At 47.3% G+C, this 14,802-nt stretch overlaps 1 protein-coding gene across 2 annotated transcripts in view; it reads left to right on the forward strand.

Annotated features, from left to right (window-relative positions):
* Positions 1-8,017, forward strand: part of DNER (delta/notch like EGF repeat containing) — a 197,450-nt gene extending 189,433 nt beyond the window's left edge. For both annotated transcript variants that reach the window (XM_029069128.2, XM_039912661.1), the window contains exons 10-13: positions 1,190-1,303; positions 4,060-4,191; positions 6,378-6,624; positions 6,993-8,017. In XM_029069128.2, coding sequence (XP_028924961.1) covers positions 1,190-1,303; positions 4,060-4,191; positions 6,378-6,624; positions 6,993-7,104 — 605 coding nt within the window. In that variant the 3' untranslated portion in view covers positions 7,105-8,017. The remainder of the gene's footprint in view (positions 1-1,189; positions 1,304-4,059; positions 4,192-6,377; positions 6,625-6,992) is intronic.
* Positions 8,018-14,802: the final 6,785 nt, after the last annotated feature.

Below are 14,802 nucleotides of genomic sequence, written 5' to 3' on the forward strand. Positions count from 1 at the left end.
GTCTGCTCCCTTTAACCACTTAAACACCTCTCCCTTATTATTACTCATAATAATAGTAATAGTATTACTAGTACTAGTATTTGTCAAGTACTTACTGAGTGCCAAACACTGTTCTAAGTGCTGGGGTAGATATAAGCTAATCAGGTTGGACATTGTTTGTCTCACATGGTGCTAACAGTCTTAATCACAATTTACAGATGAGGTGACAGAGGACCAGAGAAATTAAGTGAGCTGCCCAAGGTCACACAACAGACAAGTGGCAGGTCCAAGATTAGAACCCAGGTCCTTCTGACGCCCAGGCCTCTGTCTTTGCCAATAGGCGATGCTTCTTCTGTAATTTATTTTAATGTCTTTCTTCCCTGCTAGACTGTAAACCCCAGGCGTACCAGGATCATGTCTGCATCGCTACTGTACTGTACTTGACAGGCAGCGTGGCTCATTGGAAAGAGCATGGGCTTGGGAGTAAGAGGTCGTGTGTTCTAATATCGGCTCTGCCACTTAGCTGTGTGACTTTGGGCAAGTCACTTAACTTCTCTGTGTCTCAGTTACCTCATCTGTAAAATGGGGATTAAGACTGTGAGCCCCACGTGGGACAATCTAATTACTTTGTATCTACCCAGCGCTTAGAACAGTGCTTGGCATATAATAAGCACTTAACAAATACCAAAATTATTATTCCTCTCCCAAGCTCCCTTTTTACAGTGCTTGGCTCACAGTAAGCCCTCAATAAATACCATTGATCGATCGGCAGCGGTGAATTATGGGCTTGGCCAGTGAAAATGATTTGCTAGCCTGTTTCTACACAGTAATTCTACTGCCTTGATCTTTATTTCTGTCTGGTGTGCCTGTTAGAAGTCTACACTGATCAGAGGCTGGAATGATTTGAGTCTCCTGCCAAAAAGAAAGCGGATAAAACTGTAACTGGATGACAAAAACAGACCTGCCTGCTGTGGCCGCACATGTTTCCATTAACTGCTCCTACAGGTTGGGGTGCAAATTGTCAGGGAGGGTCTGCCTTTGATTTGACACACCCTCACCCGTGCTCTTGTGTGTGAAGCTGTATCTTGGTTTTGAGGTCTGTCCCAGGCCTTAATTCCTCTAATGGATATCTTTAAATTATATATTATAAATTACTCATTTATTCGTATTAATGTCTATTTCCTATCATTGGGATTTTATGTACTTTCAGGAACACACTGTGAATTGTACAAAGATCCTTGTGTGAACATCAGTTGTCTGAATGGTGGTAAGTGTGACAGTGAAGACCAAAATGGGACATGTATCTGCGCACCTGGATTTGCAGGCAAGTAGTTGTTAGAATACACTTTATTTCTTGCAGAGACCTACGGGGAACTGGCGATTTATGTGTTTTTCCTCTTCTGTGGGCTTTTCTTCCATCAGGGAATCAGCGTGGCCAGAGCATGGGCCTGGGAGTCAGAGAACCTGGGTTCTCAACCTGGCTCTGCCTCTTACCTGCTGGTGACCTTGGGCAGGTCACTTCGCTTCTCTGGGTCTCAGTTACCTCATCTGTAAAGTGGGGACTAAATCCTACTCCCTCTCACTTAGACTATGAGCCCCCATGTGAGACAGGGACTGTGTCCAAACCTATTAATGTATATCTACCCCAGGTCATAGTACAGTGAGCTTTACACATAGGAAGCACTCAAGTGACATAATTATTATTATTGTTTTGTTGTCTTTCTTCCTCTTCATCTTTATGTTTTTGGAGAGGTGGAGCAGATCCCAGTCTTAATGTACATTTCCCTCACCTCCCCCATTCAGCCTTTGGAAGCAGATGCACCTCTGAGCCCTACATCTGGGCCATGCCTCTGACCTCCCCCAACTCCCATCCTCCCCACCCTCCACTCTCAGCTCCAATGTGGGTAGGAGTCAGGGAAGGGATAGACTAAACTGTAAGCTTAGTACAAGCGCTTAGTACAACGCTCTGTATACCGTGATTGCTCAATAAATATGATTGAATGAATGATAGGAACCCAGCCTCCCTGCAGAAGGGTTTGGCAGAATGGTTATAGCCTGGCTTTGGGGCTAGGAACAAGTTTGTAGTTCACGTGGTGAGGGAATAAAACCCCTCTGTAGTTCACGTGATGAGGGTTTAAAAATCTCTACTGACCCCTGATGATCTCTGACTTCCACACCTCTGGGCATCTCTAAGGGGGATTTCCAGGCCTCTAGACTCTGGGACTCGATTGCCCCCAGGTTCATGTAGGGGCCACCAGAGTTTGGATTGAAAAGTCATCAACCACTGCCAGTCAGTCATCAGTGGTATTTACCGAGCGCTTGCTGTGTGCAGGGAGCGGTACTAAACGCTTGGGAGAGCTCAGTACAATAGAGTTGGTAGACACGATCCCTGACTTCAGGGAGTTTACAATCTAGTGGGGGAGTAATACATTACAGATTAGAAGAAGACCCCAGATATAAGCAAATTTGTTGAGGGTAGGGAATGCCCTCTATTATATTATATTATATTATATTCTAAATAGATTATAAATATCTATTATATTATTATAACCAACTCTATTATACTGTACTCTCCCACAGTACTCTGCATACAGTAAACATTCAATAAATACCATAGATGGACTGATTTGTACATCAGTGCTCTGGTGGTGGGGGTGGGATGAAAAATCAAAATCCCTAGGGGGGCTACTAAGGGTGATTAATGAGGGTCATTTTATCTTTGAAGTTTTGCTTGTCCCTTATCTTTAAGATGTTTAACTTGGTCCAGGTTTCTCTCTGGTGTGGGTCCTTTCCTCAAGGAGCGAGAAGGTGGGGGTGTTTGGTGGCCATTTTCTGCCTCATTCCCAGGCCTGGCAGTGCTCACAGTACCCCATCCTCCTTTCTGGAGCCTGCACGTTCCTCGATCTTGGTCATACAAGCATTTGGAGCTGGGAGATACTATGATGCACAATCATAACAGATTATAAATGAGAAGGCCTGTCCCTTTGAGTGGGGCACGGCTAGCCCCTTCGGTCAGGTGGAAACTTTTCTGGCGCGGGCCTAGCGGGGCCCAGGCTGAGCTGGGGTATGGCTGTGTGGGTCTTCCTTCTTGCTTTCCTCCATGTGTGGGTGACCATGACCTAGTCATGCTTATTCCTGACCACAGCATTCAAGCCCCTCAGTCCTGCTCGGGCTCCTCCCTGCTACCTCTCTGGGGCCTAGCCCTGCTTTCTCTCTGTGCCTTGACTGTTCACCCCAGCTTCAGGCCTTGGGTTACCCTCTGCCTGGAGGGGTTTTCATGGATCCACTGTCCTAGGGATCTGGCCCCCACGGCCTGGCTCTTCTTCACCCCAGCTCTGACATGCGACTGGCTTCTCCCGCAAGAGCTGCCCTGCTCTCTGGTCATCCTCTCTCCTCCTTCCCCCTCGCTTCTTGCTTCCTGCCTTCTGGACAAAGCTGAATGCAAGGTAGTTTTCTAGAGGAGTCCATCATTATGGGTAGCTGAGCCAGGCCTCACTGATCAGCCAGACATATGGGGAAAGCACATTCTCTCATTCCTGCCCAGGAGAGAGTTTGGCAAGGATGCAGGGTGACCGAGTTTCCTAAGTGCCTGCTTTCCTAGTAGAGCACGGGCCTGGGAGTCAGAAGGTCATGAGTTCTAATCCCGGCTCCACCACTTGTCTGCTGTGTGACTTTGGGCAAGTCACTTCACCTCTCTGGGCCTCAGTTACCTCATCTATAAAATAGGGATTCAGACTATGAGTCCCACGTGGTACAGGAACTGTGTCCAACCCAATTTGCTTGTATCCACCCCAGCACTTAGTACAGTGCCTGCTACATAGTAAGCGCTTAGCAAATACCACTGCTGTTATCATCATCACTACTGTGACCTGGGCCCACCCACCCACCTTTCATTTTCCCATGAGCCTCATTGGCCAATGCCTTCACTCCACAATGCTAGCTGGATAGCAGTCCCATTTTTGGTCTAAAGTTTTATTGACTCTCCACCTCACCACCCTGCTTCTGGTTTCCCTGCTGAGGCCGGAGGTGGGCAGCTGCCGTCGGGTCTGTGCTGAGGGAATCCTCTCCCTTCTGCCCCAGGTGATGAGTGTGGGATTGACGTGGACGAGTGTGAGAGTGACCCCTGCCTCCACGCTGGCACCTGCATCGACCAGCCCAACGGTTACTCCTGCCACTGCCCCCGAGGCTGGGTGGGAACCAACTGTGAAATCCGTAAGTCTCCACACCGTGGTCGTCTTCCTCTTCCGGGGGAAGAATGGGTTCTCCGTGATGGTGGGCTGTCGCCACTGGGTGTCTGTACTGGGTGTCTGACTCCTGCAGGCTGGGGCTGGGGGAGGCAGGAAAGAAGATGGGGAGATGCGTGAGGAGCGACACAAAGACGGGGTGAAGGGGGGGAGAGTCAGTGGGGCAAGAAGAACAAAGTTATAGACAGGGCAACAAGAGATAGCGAGATTTATAAACCAGACAATGAGATGGATGGAGAGTGAGTTAATGGTATTAGTAATAGTTGTGCAATTTGTTAAGCACTTACTGTATGTCAAGCACTGTACTAAGTGCTGGGGTCGATACAGTATAAACAGATCAGACGCAGTCCCTGTTCCTCAAGGAAATATATCTGAGGGGAAGAACAGGTACTTCATCTTTATTTTACAGATGAGAAAACTGTAGCCCAGTTAAATTAAGCGACTCGCTCAAGGTCACATGGCAGGCAAGTGGCAGTCCTGGGATTAGAACCCAGGTCTCCTGCCTCCAAGGCCCATGCTTTTTCCATTAGGAAAAAGATTCTGCTTCTGCTTCGGATCTGGGTTTATTATAATCTCTTTCAGAGTAGCATGAAGTTAATGAAAATGAGAGTACAAAATAGGGAACGCATTAGCAAGAACATGGTGGACAGTTAGGTGTTTCCTCCCCATTTGTCTTGTCCCCCTTATTATAGAGAAGCAGCATGGCTTAGAGGATGGAGCAGGCAGCAGAGTGAAGTATGGACTGGAGTGGGAAGAAGCAGGAGGCAGGGAGGTCAGCAAGGAGAAGCAACATGGCTTAGTGGAAAGAGCATGGGCTTGGGAGTCAGAGGTTGTGGGTTCTAATGCCAACTCTGCCACTTGTATGCTGTGTGACCTTGTTCAAGCCACTTAACTTCTCTGTGCCTCAGTTACCTCATCTGTAAAATGGGGAATGAGACTGTGAGCCCCATCGTGGGACAACCTGATTATATCTACTCCAGCATTTAGTGTTTGTCACAGAGTAAGCGCTTAACAAATACCCTAATTATTAATACAATAATCAAGTCAGGAAAGGGTAAGCGATTGGATTAACATGGTAGCAGTTTAGATGGAGAGGAAAGGATGGATTTTAGCGATGCTGTGGAGATCAGAAGTGGGAGAGTCCTGAGTGCAGCAAACCCAACCCACAGTCCTTCTCTTCTTGTGAGCTTTCTCCTTGAACCCATACCCTTCCTTAATCCAGAGGGTGCAGTCCTGAGGAAAGAAGACATAGAGTAGGCAAGTAAGTAGGCAGTGGGAGAAGATCCCGTTGTTGGGCAGGGATTGTCTCTATTTCATTTGTTCGTTCAAACGTATTTATTGAGTGTGGACTGTGTGCAGAGCACTGTACTAAGCACTTGGAAGGTACAATTCGGCAACAGATAGAGACAATCCCTGCCCAACAACGGGCTCACGATCTAGAAGAGGAGAGACAGGCAACAAAATAAGTAGACAGGCATCAATAGCATAAAAATAAAGAGAATTATAAATATATACACCTCATTAATAAAAGAAATAGAATATGTACAAATATACACAAGTGCTTTGCTGCTGAATTGTATTTTTCAAGCGCTTAGTACAGTGCTCTGCACACAGTAAGCACTCAGTAAGCACGATTGAATGAATGGAAGATGCCTTGATTCCAGGCAGACTAGGCTGGCCCACTCTGAGGATACACCTGGGAGGTGGAAGGAGGTGGGCACGTAGTCCAGTTGTGGGCCAGGACAAGCCAGGTTAATCCAGGGCCTGGATTTTGAAAGTCTGGAAGTACTTCCCTGAGTGCTTAGCCCAGTACTCTGCACACAGTAAGCATTCAATAAAATGCCATTGATTTATTGGATATCTGACATTAGCTGAGGGTTCTGGAGCGAAGCTGTCGACGAATGAATTCCTTCAGTCAAGAGTAGGCAAAACTCCTGTTCCGTACTGAGGTTTTGGTTTGTGGCCCAGCGGTGGCAGGCTCAGGGATCATCTCTGTCTCTAAATCAGACCCAAAGTGAAATGTCCTGGACAAAGTGAGGAGACAGGATGCTAAAACACTAAATGTCCCAAGACTCCCAAAATGTTCTGGCTGTTGGATCAGCCCAATGGAGTGGCTCTTCCGAGTGCCCACCCTGCCCCGGGCTTTCCCTCCAGATTTACAGTGGAAATCTGGTCGAATGGCAGAGAGTCTGACCAACATGCCCCGCCACTCGCTGTACATCATCATCGGCGCCCTCTGCGTCGCCTTCGTCCTCATGCTCATCATCCTGATCGTGGGCATCTGCCGCATCAGCCGCATCGAGTACCAAGGCTCCTCCCGGCCGGCGTACGAGGAGTTTTACAACTGCCGAAGCATCGACAGCGAGTTCAGCAGTGCCATCGCCTCCATCCGGCACGCCAGGTGGGGAATTCAATGGGGATCCTAGGACCGCCTCGGTCTGGGGTAGGGGAGGTGACCGCCAAGGTCGGGGATGGGGAACAGCCTTTTGAATAGCAGGGCCGCTCGCAGGCTGACTCGAGAGAAAAGCGGAATGTGTCTGTTTTTCACGGCCTGCCCCGTATATGCCACCCACGCCATTGCCCCTGGACTGGCCCCTGGAGCCCTTGGGCAATCCCCAGGTCCCAGGCTGTTTGCTCTGCTTGGGCTGGGCTTTCCTCCTGGACACCCAGTGGGAGAGCAGCTCTGGACGACGGTGGCCCCGCCCTTCCCTAGCCAGTCCTTCCAGTGTTCCTTTGGCTAACTGAAGCTGGGTCTCTTCTGCCTTCCAGGTTTGGAAAGAAATCTCGCCCCGCCATGTACGACGCCACGCCCGTCGCCTATGAGGATTTCAGCCCCGATGACAAACCCTTGGTCACCCTGATCAAAACCAAAGATTTGTAACCGGCGGAGTCCATCTCTCCCGGATCGGTGCCGGCCCCTGGGTTGGGGGCATCATTGCGGTCAAGTCTCTGGAAGAAGGAGATGAAAGAAATCCACATTGTTTGCTGCTCAAGAATTTTCCGTAGAATATTTAAGAACTAATTTTCTGCAGCTTTTAGTTGGGAGGAATATTTCGAAAACTGAATTTGCAAGATTCATGAGTTACACCTTAGTGTACTTTCAGCTCTTTAAACTGTACGCGTCTGATAGTGTGTGCTTTTTCCTGGTAGACACTACTGCTAAATCTGGGTGAATGTCTGTGGTTGTTTAGAGAATCAATTTAATCGACGAGAAGTTTCTATCGGACATTTCAGTGCTGCCTTTCTGAGTAGAGTTAGGAAAAAAGTGAAGTGTTAATAGGGTGCATAATGCTGTATATCCGTTACTTCAAAGAAATCTAAAATATACTGTCTGTGTCGAAAAAGAAAATAGTAAAATTGATTATTCTTAATTTGAATGGTATCAGCTTTAGCCTTCTTCTGTGCATGGGTAGGTAACCTGTCTCTGCATTGTTTCTCTGGAACCTGCTGAAACATACTTTTGAACTTTATGTTTGCCCTTTTTGGTAACAGTATTCAAGCTAAGCCTTGGAAAAGCATTTAGCGAAAATGGATAGAAATTAGGATGGATCTGAATCTATATTTTTCTTTAAGAAGTCAGAGTTTTTATATTGTGACTATACTAAATCTAGGATTTTAATTGTTTGCTTTGAAGAGTCCGTTCATATGCAGAATCAACTTATTCAATACTGTGTTTTTCTCATGGCGTGTTTTATTTATTCTACACAGGAAATTTTGTGGCTGCTTCAATTGCTCTGTGCTTCTTCAAATCCTTGCTTATTTCAATAAATATCGAATAAATGTTATCAAGTCAAGTATGGAGGAGAATTCTTGGTCTTGAAGCTAGCCCACTTAAACTTTTACATTATCCTGAGTTCTGACACTGCAAATCCTGGGCCCCCTATATCCCGAGCCCCCAGGCTGCTTCCCCTCACCAAGGGGCCTCTCCGCCCTTAGCAGCCAGAAGTCTCCACTCCTGCTCACTGGTTTTGTTTGTCACGGTAGGGTCAGGGGATGAGTTTTGCTACCATTCGTGAACACATGGTTGAGGCATGTTATGGAAATTCTCATGAGGACGAAACTGGAGGATGTGGAGAAACTGAAGAGAGATGGGAAATGTTTGGCCAGAGGATCAGTGGGTGTTCCTCTGCTTAATCAATCAGTGGTATTTATTGAGCACCTACTGTGTGGACACCACTCTATTAAGCTCTTGGGATATAATATGCAGATGTTCCCTGCCCACAAGCTTATAGTCTAGAGGGAGCTGGCAGTCTGTAGGGGTCATATGCTTAGAAACCTTCATGCTTGAAGATATCTAGCTGGCAGAGAAGACGGCTGAGTTGGGGGAATGAATCTGCGAAGGGTTATAGGGGAAGGAGGCTGACAGTTATGCTCCATCCCCACTGAGGACAGACCAGGAGGAAATGAGCTTAAAGCAAAGGAGGAGAGATTGCAGTTAGACATAAAGAAGAACTTCTTGATAGTCAAGACTGCAACAGAGTACTGGCTCTTCAGGGAGGGGGAAGAGACTTACCCTTTATTAAGCAAAGAGCAGACATCCTCCAGTGTTGACTCTTCCTTCCAACTTTAAGTTGTGCCTCTACAAGCACATTGAGACCAAAGCCATTCTGGTTGATAAACAACCTGGCACTATGGGTTAGTATTTAGACTGGGTCAACTCTAGGGGGTAGGGAAAGCCCAGATATATTTGAATAACGTTTTATGGCTTCTCAACATTTGGCCAGAGGATCAATGGGTGTTCCTCTGCTTAGTTAATTAATCAGTGGTATTTATTGAGCGCTTAAGTGTATGCAGAGCACTATACTAAGCACTTGATGTTACTACTTTAAGTAAACTATTTATTGAACTATAGTGCATAGAGCACTGTAATAAATGCTTAGGAGATAGCAATTGAGATTGTAGGCAAAAGGGAAGATTGACAGTGAAATCATTTACTTATAAGAGAAAGAAGTATATATGTTAGTGCTTAAATGTTTAGGTATGTACGTTGCTGTGAACAGAAATACTATGAACAGAACAGAGTACACACATACACTTGAGAAGCAGCAAGCTCTAGTGGAAAAAGACCTGAGAGTCAGAAGTCCTGGGTTCTAATCCTGACTCCGCCGCTTATCTGCAGTGTGATCTCGGGCAAATTACTTAATTTCTCTTTGCCTTAGTTTCCTCATTTTCAAAATGGCCATTCTATACCTATTCTCTCTCCTAGACTGTGAGTAACATGTGGGACTTGATTAACATATTTTAGTACAGTGCTGCACTTAAAAGCCACAGTTCTTATTATTATAGATGGTTCAGAAGTGCTGAAGTGGTAGTTGGGGAGAATATAACCAGGGCAGAGAAGAGAAAATGTGATTTCAGAAGGGCTTTGAAGATGGGGAGTCCTGTGAAAGGGGAGGGAATACCAGGCCAGGATAAGGGGAAGAGGTTGTTGGTGGGAGAGACAGAAATGAAGCAGTGAGCTGAACCGGAAGGTAGTTTGAGAAGAAAATGGAACAGCATGGGAGGAGAGAGGTGATAAAGTGCTTTAAAGCCAAAGGTCAGGAGTTTCTGCTTGATGTTGAAAGGGAGGTAGCCATTCAAGGTTTTTGAGGAGAGGGGAGGTGTGTGCAGAGCAACACTTTAGAAGAATAATCTTGGCAGAAGAGTTAAGTAAGAGCTGGAAGAGGGGAGATATTAGAGGCAGGGAGATCAGTGAGGAGGCTGTCAAGTATAACAAGTGCCTGGACAAATATAGTAGCCATCTGGATGGAGTGGAAAGGGGTGGATTCTGGAAATACTGTGGAGGAAAAATTGGCAGGATTTAGCAACGGATTAAGGTGGCTGAGCCCCCAAACCCCTCCCTCCCAAGTCTCTCTCTCTTTGAGTTAAGTGGGAGTCCCAGTGAAATCTAATGACATCAGCCCCAAGCCATGCCATTACTGACTAGGACTAAAGGCGCCTCCCTCCCAGGGCTCTGTCTCTGATGGGATCATTAGGTTGCTTGGAGAGGAACTGTGTACTAGACGCTTTACTGAATACCCATCCTCATGGTCAGGGATGAACCTTACACAACACTCCTAACTCTTCTCCAGTCTCAACTTTCCCTCAGCTACCCAGCAAGGCCTGCTGGACCATGAATCTACTGAAACCACTCTGGGACCATCTGGTGTTTCCCTCTGAAGAACTAATTCTGAGGACAGATTCCATGGGCTCACCCCTTCTGCGGGGAGAAGTTTTTCCTCGAGTTTTATTTGAACCTGTCAACTCTGAGGGGTGCCCCTCATCCTGGTGGGGTAGGATTTGGAGAGCAACAATTCTATGTTTTTCCTACCCAAACCTTTTCCCTCCCCAAACCCTTCTTGGCATATTTTGGTCACCCAAACTATGTGCGTGGGTAGTGTGGGGGTACATTCTTTGAATAGAGCCAAAATAATAATAATAATGATGATGGAATTTGTTAAGCACTTAATATGTGCCAGGCTGTGTGTACTAAGGGCTGGGATGGATATAAGCAAATCGAGTTGGCCACAGTCCCCGTTCCATATGGGGCTCACAGTGTCAATTCCCATTTTACAGAAGAGGTAACTGAGGCCCAGAGAAGTGAAGTGATTTGCCCAAGGTCACACAACAGACAAGTGGCCTAGCTGGGATTAGAACCCAAAACCTTCTTACTCCCAGGCCTGTGCTCTATACACTAAACAGTGCTGCTTCTCTACCGTGCAGACTGCTGTACTAAGCACTTGGGAGAGTACACTAGAACAATAGAGGAGGCACATTCCCTGCCCACAAGGAGCCTACAGTCTAGAAAACAAGCTCAGAGGGAGTGAGCCACTGACACTCGTACACACATGCACACAGCCAAAGAATAACCAGTAACAAATACTAACCAGGAACCATGCTGTGGGGTGGAGCCTTCTCTTGAAGCTGAACCTTTATTCCCTTTTTTTTTAATGGTATTTGTTAAGGGGTTAACACATGCTAGGCACGTTACTAAGCACTGGGGTAGATACAAGCTAATCGGGTTTGACACCTGGGTCTCAGACTAAATCTTAAAAGGAAGAGGGTGGTGGGGCAGAGAAAGACTTTCTTCTCTTTTCTGGGATTTGAATCCAGCTCTCCTGTTCCTCCAGGCCTATGTTCTTCCCGCTAGGCTAGGCTGTTCCCTTTCTTCTTAAATGGGGATGTTTTCCGTGAAGTTCACTGCAGTGTTGCCTAGTGGAAAGAGCACAGGCTTGGGAGTCAGAGAAGCTGGGTTCTAATCCCGACTCCATCACCTGTCTGCTTTGTGACCTTGGGCAAGTCACCTCACTTCTCTGTGCCTCAGTTCCCTAATCAGCAAAGTGGGGATTCAGTACCTGTTCTCCCTCCTTCTTAGACTGTGAGCTCCAAGTGGAGCCTGATCATTCACTCATTCATTCAATCATTCAATAGTATTTATTGAGTGCTTACTATGTGCAGAGCACTGTACTAAGCTCTTGGAATGTACAAATCGGCAACAGATAGAGACAGTCCCTGCCCATTGACGGGCTTACAGTCTAATCTGGGGAGACAGACAAAAACAATAGCAATAAATAGAATCAAGGGGATGAACATCTCATTAAAACGATAGCAATAATAGAATCAAGGTGATGATCATTAGCTCTTCGTACAGTGCTTGGCACATAGTAAGCACTTAGCAAATACCCCAATTATGAAGTACCCTTACCATTCACGTAGCATGGCATAGTGAATAGCGCATAGGCCTTGGAGTCAGAAGGTCGTGGATTCTAATCCCGGCTCTACCACTTCTGGGGAGTGACCTTGGACAAGTCATTTGACTTCTCTGTGCTTCAGTTACCTCAACTGTAAAACGGGGATTGAAACTGTGAGCCCCATGGTGGGACAGGGACTGTGTCCAACCCAATTTTCTTGTTTCCATCCCAGTGCTTAATACGGTGCCTGATACATAGTAAGTGTTTGACAGCGTGGCTCACTGGAAAGAGCCGGGGCTTTGGAGTCAGAGGTCATGGGTTCGAACCCCGGCTCTGCCACTTGTCAGCTTTGTGACTTTGGGCAAGTCACTTAACTTCTCAGTGCCTCAGTTCCCTCATCTGTAAAATGGGGATTAAGACTGTGAGCCCCACGTGGGAGAACCTGATTCCCGTGTCTACCCCAGCGCTTAGAACAGTGCTCGGCACATAGTAAGCGCTTAACAAATACCAACATTATTATAGATGCCACAATCATTCATTATTATTAAAGCAACTCCCTCCAAGTATTTTTTTCCGTCTTTCCAGCAGGGGGCAGCAGGCCTTCGGATATATTAATATTCATTTTGTTTGTTCAGCTAACGTTTATAACACAATCCAAACCCAGCATCGGCCAAGGACTGTACTATACACAGGCCCTTATCTCTAAAACCCGCCACTGTGTCTGCTCTCCAGCCCCAGGAGAGACTGTGCGTGTGGAGGCCAGATGGACCGAGATGATCTGGGGGGCAGGGGGCCGGAGAAAGTCAGATGGAAGAAGTGGAGACCGAGGAGGACAGAACCATCAAAGAAAGAAAGTCAGAAGCTGAACACAGAGGGGAGACCGACGGCAGAGACCCCAAGAAACGGACCGGAGGCAAAGCAAAGGGCCTAAGCAGATAGGTTGAGGGAAGGCGAGAAAACCGAGCAATTCCTTTGGCTCCCAACCAAATCTCTGTGTGTTTTTTCAGCGAATTAGAATGATCTTGGGTTGAGCTGAAAAACTTTAGGCCTTTGTGACAGATATCACTAATTCAGTGGTACTTACTGAGGGGTCACTGTGTGCAGAATACAGAGAAGGTGCTTGGGAGAGTACAGTAATAATAATTGTGGTATTTGTTAAACACCTACGATGTGCCGTGCACTGTTCTAAGCGCTGGGGTAGATACAAGGTCATCAGGTGTCCCACGTGAGGCTCACAGTCTCAATCCCCATTTTACAGATGAGGTAACTGAGGCACCGAGAAGTGAAGTGATTTGCCCAAGGTCACACAGCTGACAAGTGGCAGAGCCAGGATTAGAACCCACAATCTCTGACTCCTAAACCCGTGCTCTTTCCACTGAGTCATGCAGCTTCTGGTCTAATCAGTTGGCTAAGAGCCTGGGAGTCAGAAAGACCTGGATTGTAATCCCAGCTCCTCCTCTCCTTTTCTGTGGGACCTTGGGCAATTCACTTAACTTCTCTGTGCCTCAATTACCTAATCTGTAAAATGGGGATTAAGACTGGGCACACCTTGTGGGACAAGGACTATGTCCAACCTGATTAGCTTGTATCTTTCCCAGTGTTTAATACAGCGCCCGACACATAGTAAGCACTTAACAAAATACCATTAAAAATATAATAGAGTTGGTAGACACGATCCCGGCCCTCAAGGAGCTTTCAGTCTTGTAGAGATCAGGGAATTTCAAGCACTGAATGGAAGCCAGTGAAGAATCAATCCATGGAAATGAGTGGTGGAGATAGGAGAGGAAGAGAAAGAAAAGGTGAGATGTCCATTTGGCTCCACATTCTAATCGTTTAACATTCACCCCTAAAGGGCCCAGTCCTACAACAACCTCACTCATTGAAAAACCTCATTAGGGCGGGGGCAGATGAGAGAGAGGGAGAGAAAGCCAGAGAGAGAGAGAGAGAAAAACTTCAGGGTGGACAATTAGTAGGACAGAGGAGTCCAGTCAGGAGAAATGGAGTTACCCTCCCGATTTAGTGGTCAGGGGCACTGTTTTACAATCCAGGCCTCAGGTGAACCCAAAATATGGGCTCCTCACTAAAAAGCCTTCTTCGGGTAGAGCTGCAGGGATCTGGGCCGACTCAAACTGGGATCTGATGCGATCAAAGCCTTCAGGTGGCAGTTGACCGATGTGGAGGCACACCTGAGCCCAGTCCAGTTCAGGCTGATGTGCGCCAATGCTCCCATCTGCGTCCTGCTCACTCTGGGCCTAAGCAATAAGCGGGAGGTGCGGGAGAGGAGGGTCGGAATGAAAATGTAAATGCTCTTTGTTTGGGATTCACCTCCGCCAGGCGGCGCTCCCAGGAAATAAAAACCGAGAAGACAAAGAAAGATGTTTTAATCTGCGCTCATCACCTCCGGGCCGCCCCAACCTTGATCTCAGCCAGAAGCGGAGAGGGGCTCCGCCTCCATCAGTGACCCAGCCAAGCCTCGGGAAGATGGAGCTCTCGGTTTGGCACTGACGACGGGCAGGCTGGAAATGCAGCCCACCACGGACGGTGCCAACCCCCGGCCCCCAGCCAGGAACGCTGCACAAATAAAAGCGCAGGAAAGGTGTCACCTGGGAGAGCCAAGGGGGGCACACACTGCGAGGTGGCTGGGGGCGGCCCAGGCAGAGCTTTCATCCCGGTGCAGGGTACACCATCCGAATTGTGCATTCTAAGCGCTTAGTACAGTGCTCTGCACATACCAAGCGCTCACTAAATGAATGAATTGAATTGTACTTTCCAAGTACAGTGCTCTGCACACAGTAAGCGCTCAATTAATACGATTGAAAGAATTCATGCGTCGACAGCTTCGCTCCAGGACCCTCAGCTGATGTCAGATGTCCAATAAATCAATGACGTTTTATTGAATGCTCACTGCG

This window comes from Ornithorhynchus anatinus, chromosome 1 (assembly GCF_004115215.2).
Source record: "Ornithorhynchus anatinus isolate Pmale09 chromosome 1, mOrnAna1.pri.v4, whole genome shotgun sequence".
NCBI classification, from domain to species: domain Eukaryota; kingdom Metazoa; phylum Chordata; class Mammalia; order Monotremata; family Ornithorhynchidae; genus Ornithorhynchus; species Ornithorhynchus anatinus.